Genomic DNA, 19864 nt, shown 5'->3' with positions numbered 1-19864 from the left:
GTAACAAAATAAGACCTCTGAAATACCTCTCTCTCTCTACATACTTCTATTTAGAAATATAGATTCTCTGATTTTAGTGAGACTTAAATTACTAACTTGTCCCCACAAGGGACAGAGATGCTAGGACTGGCTACACAAAAAGTAAAATCAATTATAAAATGTCAGAATGTAACAGCTGAAATAATACTTGGCACTGTAAACCCCTTTACCTACTGAAAGCATATGGGGCTCAAGCCTTTAAAAAGCATACATACAAGTCTGGTCATGGATGTTTTAATGTAGGCCATATCTTTTTAATTTGTGAAAAAAATTAATGGCTGAGGGTATAGGAGTGCTATTGCCGTATATAAATCTGATGTATACTGTCATATACCACATAAACACATTTATCTTCCAATTCCAAAGGGAATGTTTATTAAAATAAAAGGCTCAAGTGTAACTGTCAAGCCAGTCTTTCTCAGGCCTAGTATGCCTAAAGAAATCGTTGTTAACAAAGGACGATATGGACTACGTACTAAAACTTAGAGACTGCTAGAACAAGTTTTGGGTGTATGAATGCCAACCACCAGGGACATACCTGGTCTTTATAATTTTATACAGGATATTTTATTAGCTACTTTAAACACAATTTTATTTTGAAATTCAAGTAAGAATTAACACTTAAAGACAATGGTAAAATAATGTAGTTATTTCAACGGCAAACATCAAACACTTCTTTCTTAAAGACAGCACTTCTGAAGATCAGTAATGCGTTACCCTGGGGTGGGGGAGAGGGGCCCTGGGGTGGGGGAGAGGGGACGCCTAGACAGATGAAGACAGGGGAAGCCAACTATACTATTACAGCAGGAGTTATTCCAAAAGAATCACAAGGTTCAAGGATATAAATGAGATTAAGAGGAGGTAGACTTGAGTTTACTGCCTGAAACTCACCACAGAAGACCTCTGTTAATCTGAAAAGGTCCTCTAAGCTGGTCCAAGCTGGCTTTCTTTCGCCTACATATTCAAGTCTCTTAAATCTCACTGAGGAGGAGAGAAGAAAATCTAACCTTACCCCAAATTTTCTGCTATTGAGGCCAGCTCTCATCAATTTTCACTCTTCTTTATGTAACTTAGGAGTTCATCTTTCTCCATTTGGTAGCCGCTTTTTTTCCACTGTTCTCTCAACTGCTGCAGCAGAGCCCCGATTTCTTTTCCTGAAGAAATGCCCACTTTTCTGATGTCATGCCCACTTACAGGAAATGGAGGAACGCACCACTGCTGCATCTGCTGCAGAAGACCATGCTCTCCCTGGTACTTCAGGAGCTCACATACGCGGGTGGTTGCATCAGATTCCCTAGCCTAAGAGCCAAAATCAGACATTTACTTCCAGCCACACGTTAGAATGCTTGCTATTGATCCTATCCTAAAATGCAAATAAATAACCAAGGTGAAATTTTTCATTTACAGTAAATGAAATCCACAGAACACACTGTGGGTCTTAGTGTTAATAATTAGTTCTGACCAAGCCTGTATATACTTACATCTATAATGTAGTCTTGATAGGGTTTCAGTGGCTCTGAACTATCTGTTGCTTTAACTAAGTCTTTCCTGTTTTTAACTATGAATATGCCAAGGTTCTTCTCTTCTTTTGAAATCTTCAACCTCAAATCCAATTTTGTGACATCATCCTGTACTTTGAATAATGAGGCCAAGAGAGTCATTGGCTTTGGTGAAAAACCATCAACATTTTTACTAACTTTGTTAAATTCTTCCAAACTTGCATTAGTAGGTAAGCCTGGAAAGACAAAAAAATTTTTCACCAATTTTTACAGTAAATTTAATAAAACACACTCATATCCTCAACCAACCACGGTTATAGTATAGAAAATGCCCTGTCACTAGAACTCACCGGTTCAGTCTGATGCTCCATCTTAAAGGTTAACTACTGATAAACACTGCTGCTGTTCCCTCCCATAGTGTCCCCAAAACCTAAAGAGTCCTAACACATGAGTTTCTATTAATGAACTACATCCAGAGGTCCGGAGGCAGTGGTGGTGGTGTCAGACTTGGAAGAGATGACTGCTCACTGATCTACTCTCACAGACCATCCACCCACCTCTACTACCATTCAAAAACTGTATTTGACATACCCCCAAGTTTCTGAAGTGTGCTTCAGCATAGATCACTGTTCTTTCTGAATATATTTATTAATTTCTATGTATGTCACTCTTTAAGTGCTCTACATGTATTAACTCACTGAATCTTTCATCCCTTCTCTTAGACAGATGCTGTTACCTTCACACCCCTTTTTTAGATTCAGCAACTAATAATCAAGGAACTAATTCAAACCACAGAGCTGATATGTGGCAAAGCATCATCCAAAACCAGGTCTGACACAGAAGGCCACTGTGTCCCACCCCTAACCCCAAAGTTTATCTTATTTTAAAATACTGCATTTCTCCTTTTGTATTAGTCAAACATTTTTCCCTATGAAATTTTAAACCAGATGTTTCACTGTGAGAAATTCAAATACTTTATAACTTGGCTCTCACCTATGTAAGGAGCCACATCAAGGTCATAGATGAGGTGAATCAAATGATTTACATGGTTACCAATAAGAATTTTTTTCAGTTCAACCCAAATCCTCTCTCCTGATATTCCAGCCAAGCCTTTTGCATTTTCTGCAATTGCTTCCAACGTCTCAGGATCATGGTCACCAGGTTTGTCTACAATTCTCCCGTAAAACCTGCAAAACAAAATTCTCATGCCATGTTACCTCTATGTTGGCATATCACCAGAAAAATCTCATTTTGCATTTTACTGGTACTATTCTATACATCTAATATGAGACAACACAGATGATTTAGGTTTAAGAGGGGCTTTAGACATCTGTTTAATTCCTTACCTTTTTGCTCCCGGAGCCAATAAAATTTAAACTAGCATGAACTAGAACCCTCTGCTCACTTTCATTTCCAAATCAATGACTGAGACATTTAGAATGGCCATCAAATGTACTTCCTAAAACTGGTACCCTTACTGGAGGAATAATGCAGAACACTCTTGGAAAGCCTGGAATGCCATCAATGGAACAGTGTGTACAAAGCTTCCTTGTCTGTGCCCATCGGTACTTTGAATGAAGAGTTTCAAATAGGACTGATCTAGCTGCACAGAGTGTATTTCTAGCAATCTCGGAACTGGAAGCCTTAACGTATGCCTCTACTAACACTCATCTTTAAAATTCAGTTCATTAATAATGTAGATTAAATGACTAACTATGGATGTCAGTCTGTGTTCTGTTATCTTCAAGAGTGTTACAAGTACTCAAATTTAAGGGAACAGCACTGGGGTGCCTGGGTGGCTTGGTCAGTTAACCATCTGCTTCTGGATCAGGCCATGATCCCAGGGTCCTGGGATGGAGCCCCAAGTCAGACTCCCTGCTCAGCAAAGGAGTCTGCTTCTCTCTCCCTCTCACTCCAATAAATAAGTAAAATTAAATAAATAAAGGACAAGCATTTACTGACAACGTATGTAGGCTCCATTACAAAATATTCTAAATATGATCCTAACCAGTGAAAAATACTAGACATAAACTAGCCAGTCAGAATCATTTTTAAAAAGGATTACAGCTCAGAGTTTAAAAATCAGCGCTACCCACAACACCATCCAAATTTATTTCATGCTTTTAGCAAGCTCATCTAAGAGTTACCCATGACCACCTAAAACTGTAAGCCATATAAAGGCAAAGGCACTCATTCCTCCATATTCAAAGCACCCAGCAAGTGGCTGGCCTACGGTAAATACTTATCTATGTAATGAATGATCAGTGCAAGAAAAAAAAATGGACATTTAAAAAATGATTTAAAGCTGAATTTTATACAAGACCATCACAGAATGGAGTATCTGTGTTTTGGGGGAAAAAATAATAGGAAATATCAAAGTACTATCTCACAGGTCAGAGTTTACTAATCAGTCTATCAGAGACAGATATTTGGGATGTCTCCATGTTGTACTGTGACCTGCGCATTTCACATGATTGGAATTGTGCTCTGGGATATTAAAATCTGTATTATTGAAGTATTTTTTAAAAATTTTTACCGGAAATATCTTAAAATTCGAAGATAATCTTCTTGTATCCTCTGTTTAGCATGTCCAACAAATCTAACTTTCTTATTTTTTAAATCTTCATAACCATTGAAGTAGTCAAATAAGGTACCATCAAAACCTATTCATTAAAAAAAAAAAGGGAGAGATCACTGTTAGCAAATAGGAGCTGGAAAATAAAATTCTCTTTTAAAAACTATTACAAACGGTAAAAACTAAGTGAAGAGTTACAAAGTTAAAATACAGGCATGAACACCATTCATAAATACCCACTATCAAATGAAGACATAATGAAATAAAAGGCTGTATTCACAACAGCAACTAAAAAGGTAATACCCAGAAGTGAAATGAATTGGTGTGGAGACACCAAACAAGCTGATTTTCAAGTTAATATGGGAAAATAAACAAGAAGAATCAAATAATCTGGAAAAAAAATAAATAGCAAAAAGAATCTGGAAGAACTAAACAATAAACCATAGGGGGGGAAGAATTTATGATGTTAGAATGGGGGAACCCTTTCAAAATATAGAGTTAATTCTTAAACACAGGTTTGCACTCTATGGGCTCACTGAGAGGTAAATTTCTTTTTTCCTAAAGATTATATTTATTTATTGGAGAGAACAAGATGAGCACAATGGGCAGGACTGGGGGGTTGAGGGAGGTGGTGGGGAGAAGCAGGCTTCCTGCTGAGCAGGGAGCCCAATTCAGGGCTTGATCCCAGGATGCCGGGATCATGACCTGAGTTAAAGACAACACATTTAACCAACTAAGCCACCCAGGTGTGCACGAGCGCACTCACGTGTGTTTGTGTTTTGTTTTCTTTTTTTAACAAGACTATAGATGTTTTTTCTCTTAATTTTTCCTAACATTTTCTTTTGTCTAGATTGCTTTATAGTAAGAAAGCAGTGTGTATAATGCATACAACACACAAAGTTTGTACTAATCAATTGTTTCTGTTACCAGTAAAGCTTCCTACCAATAGTAGGGTATTAGTAATTAAGTGGGGGGGGGGTCAAAAATTAATATGCAGATTTTAGTCTACTTGGGGCTTTACCAAGAAAACACACACACACACCACATCACACCACACCACACCACACCAGAACCTTAAAAGAAACAATCCAACCACCTAAGCATCAAGTATGTCTGCATGGCAAGAACCATCATAATGAAAAGCATAAAATAACTGACATACTGAGAAAAATATTTAAGTCAATACAGAATCAAATACCTAACTTCCCTAATACACAAAAAGCTCTTATAAACAAAATACCATATATAAATAGAAGAATTAGCTAAAAATATCCTAAGGAGACATAAAAACCTTCAAAAATGCAGATTTTTTTGGAGCACCTGGGCGGCTCAGTTGGTTAAAGCTCAGGTCACAATCTTGGAGTTGTGGAATCTAGCCCCCGTGGCTCTGCACTTAGCTCGGTGTCTGCTCAAGGTTCTGTGTAAGATCCTCTCCCTCTCCACACCATTCAACCATCCAGGTGGGGAGGTTGGTGATCCCAAGAGATACTGCCACTACTACTGAAAAACAACTACGCAACTGAATTCTGTTTCAAATTCAATGCTCTTTGATAACCCAAATGCAGAATACTAGTAAGCTCAGGCTTAACACTTCCCAAACTGATTTATATGGCATCTTGATATGTATAGCAAACTTAAAAGGCTCCAAATTCAAAGAAAGAACAGAAAAAGGGAGGGTGGAGAGGAAATAGGCAAAAATATGATTACAAAGTAGCAACTATATGTGGTATATCTGTTTCTTAATGATAAGACTGGACTCTCCCTGCTGAGCATGGAAGTACTAAAGTCATTTTCAGTGAAAAAAAAATTTTTTTTTTGCAGGAAATTAAAAAACAAAAAACAGGGGCACCTGGGTGGCTCAGTGGGTTAAAGCCTCTGCCTTCAGCTCAGGTCATGATCTCAGGGTCCTGGGATCGAGCTCCGCATCAGGCTCTCTGCTCAGCAGCAAGCCTGCTTCCTCTCTTCTCCCTCTCTGTCTACTTGTGATCTCTGTCTGTCAAATAAATAAATAAATAAGTCTTTAAAAAAAAAAAAAGATAAGACAGGAGCAAGGTTCGAGAAGCAAAGTAACCAGAAATGCCAGAACTCGTAATGCTTCATCCAGTAAGGCTTGAAAAAAGCCTGGACAGAAAAATGGGTTGAAAGTTAAAGTTAGTGAGAATATCCTATCAGTGTGCACTTTGTTTCTTGCTTTGAATAGCACTTTCAAAATATGGTGCATAAAAATAAGAAATAAAGTTGAGCTGCTAAGAATAATGTCGTGGTTAAGAATGTGACCTCCGGAGCCAGGATGCTTAAGTTGGAATCCTAATTCTGCAATCTACCAGCTGCACGACTTTAAGCCAATTACTGTGGGTTAAACAGCAGTATGTGCGTCATAGGGATGCTGGGAAGATTAAATTTCTGTGATGTGCTTGTGCCAGTGCCTGGCACATTATAAGGGCTCAGCAAATGTTAGAAAACAGTAGTAGCACTAAGAATAGTTTTTATTTCTATCAAGCAGTATACTGGAAAGGAATATGAGCTTCTCTCTTTTAGTTAGATATGCTTAGGAAAAGCCAGTTAGCAAATTTCATACACTGCACTAGCTGGAGCAGTTCACCCTTAGTGAGAATGAGCTAAGATGAAATAAACATATGCAGTTTGGTCACATAATGAGAGAAAACACTGCCCCAACTGGGCTTCCTCTGGTCCTTAATCACCTAGTCTTTGGAAATCCAAGTTCCAATCATGGCAGTCTGTGACTTGAGCTAAGCTCCTTAAAATCTCAGCCTATTTCCTCATCAAATGGATTTAATACGAAATGAAGTTTTTCTGACAGTTCAATGCGATAAAGTGTATCAAGTAACGGAGAACCTAGTAGCTGCTCTAGAAACGCATCATTAATGCAGTTAGCAAGAGATGCCCATCTTGGCATACAACCCCCTTCTCCATCCCATGAAGCAAATCCTATTTACAGGTTTTCCCCCACTGTCTTCAAGTTCATTTAAGGCCACATCCCCTTTATAAAAGACCTATATTAATACCTGTTTCTGCTAACCGAAAGAAATCTGGAAGAGGATTTTCATTGTGATGACAGAGTAATCGTTTCCACACCTTATACCATCTTCAACGTGAAAGTGGTTACTAACACAGGATACTTTTGGGTAGCAAGGAACCTGTCCTTCATCCTTTCACTATTACAGTTGCCACAACTATGTTATGAAGAGTGGCTGCTTCAGCTCTCTTTTCTAATCCAAAGTCTTAAACACAAAGGGCTTGACTACAATTTAAAGGACAAAAAATAACGCTTCAATAAAGCACTAACTTAATTCACCTATTATGAATCTCAAATTTTTTAATAAAAAAAAAATCATGTTGAGATAATAAATGGGTTTTCTCTTGCATGCCAACTCTGATTACAGGTGATTCATAAAATGCAATGCTATGAAAGAATCTGACCTTGTGTCTAGGCACAGCAACAATAAAGATGCTGAGGTCATTCATAAGTGTGGCCGTGGGCACCAGAAAAGAGGAAAGAAAGCCTAGGGTGGGCATGCACGAAAGACAGAGCAATGGAGAATGATATGGGGGAATGTATGTGGGTGCATTTTTCTTACCTAAAATGTTAACCATTTTTAGATGCAATTAGTAAGTGGACACAGAATGTGTACATGTGCCAGGCACTGTTCTAAAGACCTAACATTATTAACACCTTTAATCCTCATGACAGCCTTGCAAAGGAAGCAGATATTAGCATCCTCAGTTTACAGCCAGTGAGGCAGAGTCAGAATCTGAACCCAGGACTCTGGCTCTTGACTCATCTTTTAACCCATATGCTACACTCTCAGATGAAACTAATGCAACCTCTCAGGTTGGAGAACATTTCTAGGATGCAGATTCACTTGAAAAGGAGGCTTTCAGCGGCACCTGGGTGGTACAGTCAGTTAGGCATCCAACTCTTGGTTTCTGCTCAGGTCATGATCTTGGGGTCGTGGGATTGTACCCCGCAATGGGCACCTCACCCAGAACAGACTCAGCTTGGGATTCTCTCTTTTTTGCCCTCTGTACGTCACACTGCTCTCTCTCACATAAATAATCTTTACAAAAAAAAAAAAAAAAGACGGCTTTCAGAAAGATTAGATTAAAACATTATCTCCAGATATTACCTAAAAACATGGAATTTATAGTGAGATCTCTGCGTTCAGCATCTTTTTGCCAATCAGTTGTGAATTCTACCTCAGCATGTCTTCCATCAGTGACAACATCAATCCGCAGTGTAGTAATTTCAAAATTTTCTTCATGAAGCTGTAATGAAATGTTTTTTAATTAGTTTTTAAGTATCACTGGATGAGTTGAAAAAAAAAATGAGTCCTGACATGTGTATCTTCTTTCTTTTAAAAGTCACCTAGTGCACATGTATTCTGAAACAGAAAGAAACCCACAATATTCAAGTAGATCCAAAGAATATTTTTTAACAAATAAATCCATCTCAATTAAAAAGGATGAGTCTGACATTAAGAAAAAATGACAACTCTAACAAATGTTGTGACAGAGAATGGAAGAGGCCCTCAAAACAGTGTACTCCAATTCTTCATTTCCAATTAGGCTACTCTGAAATAGTTAATGGCTCCAGTTTGCAAAGAGCTGAATTCAATTTACAACAAATACCACTGAGCAAAGGACTGATAGAAGAAGAAATATGAACCACTAAAACCTTCTGCAATTCTTTTACTGGTAACCATCAATGATGTTGAAATAAAGTAATATATTTATCATGGGAAGAGAGATGAGCTCCAGCTGGCAAAAGCTGAGTAGCTTCAGGACAGATGACATATATGCTGAGCCCTGAAAACTAGTAGGTGCCGGGGTGGCTCAGGTGGTTGGGCAGCTGCCTTCAGCTCAAGTCATGATCCTGGAGTCCCAGGATAGAGTCCTACACCGAGCTCCCCGCTCAGCGGGAGTCTGCTTCTCCTCCTGACCCTCCCCCCTCTCATGCTCTCTCTCTCTCCCTCATTCTCTCAAATAAATAAATAATCTTTAAAAAAAGAAAGAGAGAAAGAAAACTAAGTAGGATCTGCACATGCACATGTGGAAAGAGTATTTCAATGAAGAGAAAAGATGACCAAAGGCATATGGAGAGAAAGAGGGATATATGCACAAGAAGTACTGCTGACAAATAGCATGTTAGCATTTAGGGGTAGACACCAAAGGTTTTTACATGCCACTGAGGAATTTGGAATCTCCTCAATAGGAACTGAAAGCTAATAATGATCACTTTAAGTCTGTTCTAGAACTCCTCTCAATCTCATTTCTTTTCTGGAAACAAGTTAGAGCTCACTACAGGGTTCTAGAACTCAAGAATTTGAAGCACAACTTTTCTCTAAAGGTAAGTAGTAAGAAAAGGATTTGAAATACGGAAGACTGAAAATCCCTATAGGAAACAGACCCCTGGAATGTCTCCCTTATCCAGGCAGAGAACCACAGATTAACTCAGCAGAAAGACTGAACTATAAATAGTCACAATTTGGGACACCAGATACAGATGATGGTAGGAGTGAAGTACCACAATGAAAACAAGATAAAGTGAAAAAAAAATCAACAAGACCCTCATTCTCTTTCCCCTCTTGGTTTCTCAAATGCTAATAACCTGGCTTGTTCTAACCTGAATGGCACTCAAGGATTCCCCGGATTTCCCCTAATGAAAGGCCTGCTGATACTAAATTGGTGATTCCATAACTAATTGGCTGACATTTCCTACACAAAATTACAGTAAAGTTCTCAAGTCACTTTACAAACACCAAAGGCTCACCCAAACTTAAGAAGAGAACCAAACCCATTTAAGGAAAGCCAACAGGAAAGACAGAAAAAGCTCAGAGGAAAGAGAGACAGTGTCAAAGTAACTATAACTAAAGGAAGTAAGATAATGCATCTGAAACAAGAAGAGAGGAAGTTTTCAAAAGAAATATTCTGAGAAACCCCTCTTAAAAATGTTAAAAATAGGGGCGCCTGGGTGGCTCAGAGGGTTAAAGCTTCTGCCTTCAGCTCAAGTCATGACCCCGGTGTCCTAGGATCGAGCCCCGCATCGGGCTCTCTCCTTAGTAGGGAGCCTGCTTCCTCCTCTCTCTGTCTGCCTGCCTCTCTGCCTACTTGTGATCTCTCTCTGTCGAATAAATAAATAAAATCTTAAAAAAAAAAAAAATGTTAATAGCAAAGGCTACAAACGTAAGAGACTGGATGACGAAGTTAAGGCAATCTCTTGGAAAGTAAAATAAAGATACGAATATAAAATAGGAGAGGGACGCCTGAGTGGCTCAGTCAGTTAAGTGACTGACTTCAGCTCAGATCATGATCTCAGGGTCCTGGGATCAAGCCCCTAAGACTCTGAGCACAACAGGGAGTCTGTTTCTCCCTCTTCTTCTATCCCTCCCCACTGCTTGTGCTCATCCTCTCTCAAAAGAATTTTAAAAATCCTTAAATAAATATAAAATAGGAGACAAAAAATAAAACCAGGAGATCAGTCCCCGTGGTCCAACATCCAACATCACAGTAGATTCCAAAGGTGAAGACCCTGAGCAAAGGGGACAGAATTACAAGAGGATCACAAAAAGGCTCACTAAGTGTCCCTGATGCAAAAGCACATCCAAACCAAAGCACAACATCTCAAATTATTAACACTACCTAAAAAGATCACAAAGTCTTCCTAAAAGGGGTGGAGGGGCTCTGGTCTCTGAGGAGAAATCGGAATGAGCTCCGACTTCCCAGAGGCAGCACTGGCAGGTGGGAAACAAAGGCTTTCCATTTCTGAGTGAAAATGATCGCCAGCCTGGAATTCCACAGCCAATAAAACAATTAGACCAGTGTGAAGGTAAAATAAAAATATCTGCAGACATGCAAGACTTTTTCAGGTTTCAGATGATTAAAATGAGAGTCATAAATAAATAAATAAACAAGCAAATAAACAAAGAAAGAAAGAAAACAAGAAAAATTATCACATAGGACTTGAGAACCAGGAAGTCTAACAAGGAAGAGGCCAGGAAATTCCCAGGATCTGGTGCCGGCCAATCTCAGGGTGAGGAATGCTGAGCTGGCCCACAGCACACACATGTGAGAAAAGAGAAGGCGCCAGGTGAGGTGTCTCAAAACATGGGAACTGAAACTTGATGGGTTTCGGCTACTGATAGGAACTTTACAGAGTACAGGAATGAATTAGTGGCCCACAGAGAGCTACAGAAAAGAAAAATGCTGCCAAGTGCAGGGAAAAGCAAAATCACCTGAGAAAGACATGCAGGCACGATGCACTTCATAATCCAGCTGTAAGCAATACAGTCCTAAGTGAAAACAATGAACACGAATTCGACCAGACACGACGGTCCAAGCATAGTGCGACTCTCCCGGGCAGCAAGTCAGCACGTAACTGGGAAATGTGAAGCAAAGACCAACACTGCAGCATAGAAACGACTTTCTTAGTACAATCAAAACGGATGGAAAGTAGCTGTAGCAAAGGAGGATGCAGGGTGTACGAGGGAGGAGAGACCGACACATTTTTAGTAGTTTTTTGTCACTTGCTTTTTAAAACTAAACAAACAAACAAATAAACACAAACAAACACGGAAAACTTTTAAAAATTACAAAAAAGACAACGTAACTGCTGTCAAACCTTCCACTCACCCTGGCAGTAATCGTTCCATGCTTTTCTCCTTTGTTGTTTATCATACGAATACCCGCGGCCTGAAACATGTCCTTCATTTGAGCAGGGGTCGCAGTGGTAGCGAAGTCCACATCTTGAGGCTTGACTCCGTTTAATAAATCCCTCACTGCTCCTCCTGCTATTCTTAACTCGTGATTTTCTTTGACAAATAATTCTGAAAGGAGAAAGAATATTTTTTACTTCAATTTATTTACAAATTACAGAAGTACAAGGTTTTTCCAATCTATTAGGAAGAGCAGAAATTATTTAACTGCGCCTTTCCATATAAAAATTAGAATAAGGCCCACAGAAATGAAGTTGACTTACCTAGAATAGAATGCCTCTCACAACTCTGAGAGCCGGGAATTTGCAGATTGTTTTTCTTGCCACATTCAGATTATAATTCGGAATTATCTTCTGAATCACCTTCCACAACCCCCCCAGGTCACCGATACACATTTTAATTACAACCAAAAAGTGAACAATTCTGCTTTTTCGCCAAGTATCTGTGCATACTTCAGAAATTTGAGGTGTTCTTACACATATTTCCCTTTGTGTATTGATGCTGCGGCTACAATGTTCATGCATGAAACTATGACATGGTCAAACATTAGTCTATCGCCCCAGGTGTGATGATGTTACCGCTAAGAATCCATCAAGAACTAATCTGCATACAATGTTTATTTCTGCTCCTCTCTGAGCTCTAGAAAAACCACAGGAAATCTAAAACTACTGTGAGGGCCCCAGTACAGGAGACCCAGAACGGACTCCTCTAGGTACTAGAGAAGACAAAGTCCACTGTTAATTACTCACGACCAAAGGACAGCATATGGCACCCAGGGAGAATGACATCCAGGAACTGGCCTTATACAACCCCCTGAGCCTTGGTATTGCCACAAACTGGCCTGGCACCCACAGTCGGGCCCTGCTGTTCTCCTGTTGAACACAATGTCAGAGAACATCCACGTCAGACAAGCTCGGTGACCATGACAGATTGGTTAAAAGAAGACAACTAGTAATCATGTCTGAACACAGGAGACATGAACACTGTCACGGACACCACCTTATGACAATTGATATGTGTGACTTATTTACCCATCGGTTAACAGATCATAGAGCTGTGTTCTCATCTTCTCACCTAAAAGGTGAGAAAGCAGAGAGCCGTGTTCTCACCTTCTAGGCAAGAATCAAGATACCCATCACAGATTTATCCTTGCGTCCTGATACCACCAAACCCACAGGAAAACTGTACATCTTACACCTGCCCCAACACAGAATACAAGCACAGACCTACAAGAAGTCCTTTCTAAAAACCTTCGGCTGAGATACTCCAACGTTCTCCATGGTCAGTATTCTCCCTCACTGAAAGGACTAATAACTCACCTGGTCTCTAGCTGGAGGGCACTGACCTGAGCACTGAGGGAAATACATCAGAGTTCTGTCATCCCTAATCACAAGCCAGTATGTTAACCTCCATCCCTACCCGTAATCTGTGCTTGTTCATCCTCTTCCTGTTCTTCCTAAACCTTCAGCCCAACTCTGGAGACTACCTAAAATGATCTGTTACTAAGTAACAAAGGCTCCCTCCCTTCACCTTCTGGCCTTAAATTTTTAGCTGTCCCAGACCACCCTAAGTCCTGTCCAAGAGTATGTGTTCATTTCCTCTCATTCCACATTTCTACTCAAGTCCTACTGACTCTGTCTCTAGTAAGGGTTCTTTCATATAGGGTTCATGATCTCTTAAAATATAAAAACCATGTATGGTAGTCAGAAAAACAAAACAAAACAACAACAAAAAAAAGCCATGTGTGTTACTCCAGTTTTCATGAGATTTATAGAGGTCCATGACCAGTAAATTAAGGACTGCCAAAATGTTTCTGGACTCTATCCTCATTTTTCCCTAGTTCAGGGCTTCATCGTCTCCTTCCTGAACAGGAGTGCTACACCAGCCCCCTGAAATCCCGCTTCCACCGTCTAGACAGAGGGTTCTAAATCACTCGCTTCATTAGGCCATGCCACTGTTGCTCTAACTACTCCCAGCACAATATCCACATTTCTGCAGAACATTATACCAGGGCTTCCTGACCCACTTCTGTCTCCTCTCACTAATCTCTGCATCACGCTTTACCCTCAAACTCTTCCTGTAGTTTCCCTAACTTCGCTTGCACAGGTCACTTCACCCAAACACCTTCCCAACTTACTCACCTAGCGAACAGCTGGCCATGAAATGCCTTGGTGCACAACTCACACCAGAAAGACATTTTGCATGTCAGTCACCCATACCTAAACCGAACTTTCAGGAAATACTGTTACTTCATACCACACAATCTCATCGATTCCACCCTCTTTTCCTCTGTTTTTCTAATGCTGGTCATGACCACCCAACTAACTTTACGGTCCACTAGTAGGTAACTATCCACAATGAGAAAAACACTCATCTAGCTTATCCTTACTCATCTTTTGTGATTCAGGTTAGGAAGCCTCTCCTAATGTCCTAATGGTAGACTGAAATTAATCTCTTCTAAGCTACTACAGAAGCCTTTTTTTTTTTAAAGATTTTATTTATTTATTTGACAGACAGAGATCACAAGTAGCAGAGAGGCAGGCAGAGAGAGAGGAAGGGAAGCAGGGTCCCTGCTGAGCAGAGAGCCCGATGGGGGGCTTGATCCCAGGACCCTGGGATCATGACCTGAGCAGAAGCAGAGACTTTAACCCACTGAGCCACCCAGGCACCCCCAGAAGCCTATTTTTTATGCATACTAATTATATTAAAATTACCTGTTCAGTCTCAGGGTAGAATACCTATCTCACCCATCTTTACACCAACACGGCTCATGACAGAACCTAACTGTGATATCCCCACTTCAAAAAACATAAATAGATCAGAGTGACCTCACTGGAAAGCGTATTCTTCAAAGATTTTCTTCCTTCACTACAGTAGGAAACTATTGTGAAATGCAAAAAATGAGTAAGTCTTACATTCACTTGAACCTAGTTTAACAGGATAAAGAAGGTCAAGACTGAATACAAGATAACCTCTGTTTTAAGAGTCTCATGCTAACTCAACTAAAATAAAATTCTAAGTTCAAAGTCACCTAATAATTAACTGCATTACACAAAGAGATCCAAAATTCAAAGTAATCTATTCATCATTTTGATTAGCCACACAGAAATGGATAACTATTTCCAAAAAACTCACAATTCTAACATTATAATACAACTGAGAAAGGCATATTAAGGCATATGTATGTGCCTGTGTGGAACAGCCATAAAAACTGTAAATAATGCAGACCTAGAAGAGTAGGAATTATCAAGCTTTTTCCTCAATTACTGGTATCTGCAATCTCACAGAAATCCACATTCCAATGATATACTCAGAAAAATACCTAGTACAGCTAAATTTAATTGTAAATGTAAGCCTGAGACTTAAGAAATGCATAATCTCATCATTCCAAACTATTAATAGTAAACCTTTGTAATTATTATCATCAGCAATCAAAAGGATATTATGTCAGAAAACTTCTATGATTGTCTTTTTTTTTAATTTACTTTTCAATCTAATTTTCATTAACTTCTTCCCTTTATAATTTTGAATTTTAAGTTTTGGAGGCAGGGGATGCAGAAAGTAAAACTAAAATGAGAAGAACCATTTCATGTCATGACTACCACTACCAAAAAAGAAATGATCTGTTCTTCATGTTTCCAGGAGCTCCCAAACTTGAAGAGTGATCAGGTGTTCCTACTGTCCCCAAAGTAACTATGATGGCTTCATGACAGCACATACCAAAGCAGTTAAAAGCTAACCGCTGAATGCTAATGCCCAGCATTTCTTACACACCACAGCCAAGTGGCCGAAGAAGCCCTGGCTTGTCCAAACGATGTCTGAAGTTCAGTCTCATGTATAGAAAGGGGAAAAAATCTCCTATGCCCCTAGCATGCCTCTACGATGCTGTCCTCAAGCAAAAGGAAAAATAAATTACAAGAAATAAACTGACAACTTATAAAATCCTATACAGTGTACAGATAATCCACTCTCTTAGCTTCCCTAAGTCTTGCATGCTGGGAACTAATTTCACATGTGGCAAAGCAGCTACTAGGATTCGAGAACCAGTATAGTATTCAACTGCATAGCATCACCACACAATAGCCATTGTGTGTGTGTGTGTGTGTGTGTGTGTGTGTGAATTGTTTTCATGCAGAACACCTTGTTTTACCAGAATACGCAAGTCTTAGAAAGTAGCAAAAACCAGGTAAAACCAACTATGTGATTTTCTAACTGATGAGCTTTGCGCTTAAAGATTCCATTCTTGCCACTTCCGCTCTACCCTAAAAAAAGTCAACTTTAGAATATGTCCACGCTACCATTTGCCTGGCTTTGGAGGACAAGACCCTGCGGTAAAGAGATCTGTATCTTCCCACCATACTGAGTCTCTAAATCCATAGGATTTCACCTCTTAAGGTAGAGACAACTCCACTCTTGAGGTAAGGGTTAGTAAGCCAAATGAAAATGGTTAAAATAAAAGATGTTCAAAACCTATGGCAATCAATATCCAGAGCCTTGTTTCCAAAAGAAAAATGCAGAAGGACCTGAAACAGGCCACTAACAGTTAATTACCTACATCCAAGCATTTGGCACCTTTACTCCAAGAGGCCTCTTGCAACTGAAGATGAGAAGATTAGGAGCTGGGAAAGGCATATAAAGAAAGAACAAGCTTGAATCCAACTCAGATTTGAAGCTTCTCAACTTGTTCTGTTCAAACAGTAGGCATATGTAGTTACTGATCTGAGCACCTGAAATGTAGCGAGTCTGAATTAAAGATGGTCGGATGCGCTAACCTCTAGATTTCAAGGACTTGCAAGGAAAAATGTGTAACAGCTCAATAATAATGTTTACATAAATTTATATTTAAATGATGGTATCTTAAGTGATAAAATGAAATGCTATGCAAAAATAATTATTAAAATTAATTTCACCCAATTCTTTCTACCTTGAATGTGGTTACTAGAAAAGTATACATTGCACATGTGACTGGTACTTCTAGTGGACTGGAGTTTCTAGCATTTTTCACTGTAATGACAACTCAGCATCAAGTATCAGCTTTAGACCCTCCACTTCAAAACCACATGAAGAATCTGTATGAATCAACAAGTTCTGGACCACAAACCTCTGACATGTATCTAAAAAAGCATCTAAATTCAGGAATAGAAAAGTAGCTCTGGGAATAAACTCATACAAGGAAAGTCAATTTAATGCCATGGTTCCTCCACCTTCTGTGCATCAGAATTAATGGAGTAGAGTTCTTATAAAAATTTATAGATGCCATCCTCCCCAGAGATTCCAGTCCGGTAGGTCAGGGTGGGACCCCAGCATCTACGTATTTTAAAGCTCCCCAGGTGAACCTAATGCACAGCCTGGGTTGCCACTGTACCAGTCATGTTTCTAAACACAAATACCTTTATGTATTTCTGAAGGGTCCATAAAATACCACTGGCTTGGAAATGCAATTGTGTGGCTGCTTCAGCAACAGCACAGCTGATACTGAGGGCCTAAATAAGGAATGGTAAGACTGTGGCAAGCAACATGAAGCTGCTGTAATCAGGGACTTAGCTTAGGTCATTTCCTGTGCCCCTTCCAGTAAGTCTGGCATGGGCACAAAGGGAGGAGACTCCTATTTCCTTCTGCCTTCAGTTCACTCAGAAGGCATTTAGGATCAGGAAGGACATATAGCTTGGTAGTTACAAGCTAGGTACTGAAAGCAGACTGCATAGCTCTCTAGTTATTATAAAAAATTTGGCATGTCCTTAAGCCTCTTTCCTCATCCACAAAACAAGAAAAAAAAAAGAATTTACTCATGAAGTTAGTAGGCCCAATTCTGTAATGTATCTTTAAAGTAGTCAGCATAAGATACAAAAGAACCATGCTTTTTAACTGAAGTCACTGACTGACTCTCTCATGTCTGGCTATAGTTTTAGATTGCCTACAGTAAACCTTTCTTTGATTAGCTCAACAGCAAAACAAAAACAAAAACAGCCCTGAGTGTTGGCTAAAACACATTAAGCCTCCATTTCTTCCATTTCCAATGGAAGAAAGCACCCTCATCTCTCACCTGTCAGACTCTTCAATCCTTCTGTGAACAGTGACTGGAATTCTGGAGACTGCAGCTTCATTGTAAATAGATACTGCTTGAAAAGGCACAGCCTACTCCAACTACAGCTCAGTAATGGCCCGCGCCAGGGATTCAGGCACCTCAGCATCTGGGGGGCAGAGTCACCAACCGCACATCTACAAGACAAACACGCAGGTGCGATAATGAAATTTACAAGGGAAGGAAAACAGAGGAATATACTGCAATTCTATGTAACAGCGGGGAGACCCTCGTCTCCTGTTCAGATGAAAACACTGAAACCAGTGACAATCTGAGACCAGATCTAGGCTTGTGGCTGGCGATGCAGTCTTGTACTCCGGAAGCACTTACTGCTAGAGTCGCGTTACGCATTTCACTGTTACTCTCTGGAGCGATGGGTTTCAGTCAAAGCTTCAGGAGAGAACAGACTGCCAAGACCAGGGGTTGCAGAAAAGGAAACTCAAAACACGGCACAATCACATGTTTGTCACTGTCCTTCCCCACTGGCACCGAAGATTATGTCCCAAGGGCATTTTCCTAGGCACTAAAACATTTTCCCAAGACTTGTCTTCCCGCCCGCTTTTTTCTCAATCACCATTCCTTCCCGTCCTGCCGGCGCCTGAGTCTCACCCACACTCTCCATGTGAAGTGGGTCTCCGTGAGGGACCAGCAAGATTTCAAGTGGCCCCTACCCAAGCCACTAGGGAGCCACTGCCTTCCGTGGGAAGCCCGTTTCAAAAAGCCGCGTTTCCCACCAGGGGGCGAGACGCGTCCTCCCCGCCCAGACCACGTGGGGAAGAAAACAGAGTGCTTCCAACTCCGCCTCAGATCAGAAAAACCCGCTGAGGACCCAGGCCTTGAAGTGGCGTGTCCCGCCCCTCACACCAGGTGCCAGACCGAACACCCTTAGTGAGAGCCCCGGGGGCCCGGCCACAAAGAACGGAAAGCGCCCGGGGAAGCCCTATGATTCAGCCTGCGGTCACTGGAACGTGGCAGGGACGCGGCCCCACGACCTGCACGTCGAGCTCGGTTCCGCAGTGGAGAGCACGCCTCTCACCGCCCCCGGCTCGCACCCTCCCCCCACCAAGCGGCTCCGCGCCAGAGAAGGCTAGCCTCTCTCATGGCCCCGCTGCCCTCCCTGCGGCGCGCACCCGGCACGCTCCCTGCGCGGCCGCTCACCAGCCCCGCAGCCGCCGCCGTCGCCGCCACCCCGCGCACTTCCGGACAGCGGACGCCCTAACGTCACCGCCGCGCGTCTGTCGTCAGCGAATGGGGAAATCGCAGCGGGACGTGGGCGGGGCCCGAGTGGACTCTCTCCGCCCCTCCCGCCTCCCTACGACAGGGCTAGAAGCGGAACGCGGTTTTTCCGCGCCTCCGAAGCCAGCGACCCTTCACCGCAGGCGGTGCTCCTGGGGAATTCGAGGCACCGGAGTCTTTTACTTCTTTTAACTACATCTCCCAACACCTCTCTCTTGCCCTGGGGTGGTCAGACGGCCACCTGCGTTTCATGCCTGTGTGATCTTGGACAAGTATCACTCTTTTCCTTTGTAAAATGAGGTCAATAAAACCTATTTCAGGGGGTTGCCAGGCCCTCATGTCATGTTACTTCCCAGCAAGCAGGGAATGCACAGAGAATGTTATTATTCTTGCCTGAGACACTTCGTCAAGACCTATGCAGAAGGTTTCAGACACACTACTTCTAAATTTAAGCCCTCTGGTTCCTTGAAATTAAGGGGCATATTTTATTTTCCCACCTGGTTTTTGTCAAGTCTGAAGGCTACTGCAGCTACAAAGTGAAAAACTTGGATTTGATTCAGTTCTTTCATTGTTTCCAAGGCAGAGAAGAGTAAATAAAGTGGCAAAGGATTAGAAGTAAAGCTCTAAATCCTTAAAAAGGCACATTTGCAATTAATTTACCCATTATCTTTAAAAACATAATAAAATAGGGGCACCAGGG

The 19864-nt window shown here is 41.0% G+C and overlaps 1 protein-coding gene across 2 annotated transcripts; it reads right to left on the bottom strand.

Moving 5' to 3' along the window:
• Positions 1-394: 394 nt before the first annotated feature.
• On the bottom strand, positions 395-19173 carry TRNT1 (tRNA nucleotidyl transferase 1). Of its 2 annotated transcripts, none has more exons than XM_032325668.1 (8): positions 19087-19173; positions 17890-18065; positions 11764-11957; positions 8262-8400; positions 4075-4201; positions 2532-2725; positions 1521-1774; positions 395-1338 (listed from the first exon to the last, which is right to left on the bottom strand). In XM_032325668.1, exons 2-8 carry the CDS (start codon positions 18035-18037, stop codon positions 1084-1086), a joined length of 1311 nt encoding a protein of 436 aa, XP_032181559.1. In that variant the 5' UTR covers positions 18038-18065; positions 19087-19173; the 3' UTR covers positions 395-1083. The 2 variants fall into 2 exon arrangements, with proteins under 2 accessions (XP_032181559.1, XP_032181569.1); XM_032325678.1 differs by lacking the exon at positions 19087-19173 and adding an exon at positions 18538-19080.
• Positions 19174-19864: the final 691 nt, after the last annotated feature.

Source organism: Mustela erminea, chromosome 1 (assembly GCF_009829155.1).
Source record: "Mustela erminea isolate mMusErm1 chromosome 1, mMusErm1.Pri, whole genome shotgun sequence".
Classification (NCBI taxonomy): domain Eukaryota; kingdom Metazoa; phylum Chordata; class Mammalia; order Carnivora; family Mustelidae; genus Mustela; species Mustela erminea.
The sequence above is the reverse complement of the archived record's forward strand: the minus strand, read 5'-3'. Positions and strand labels throughout refer to the sequence as shown.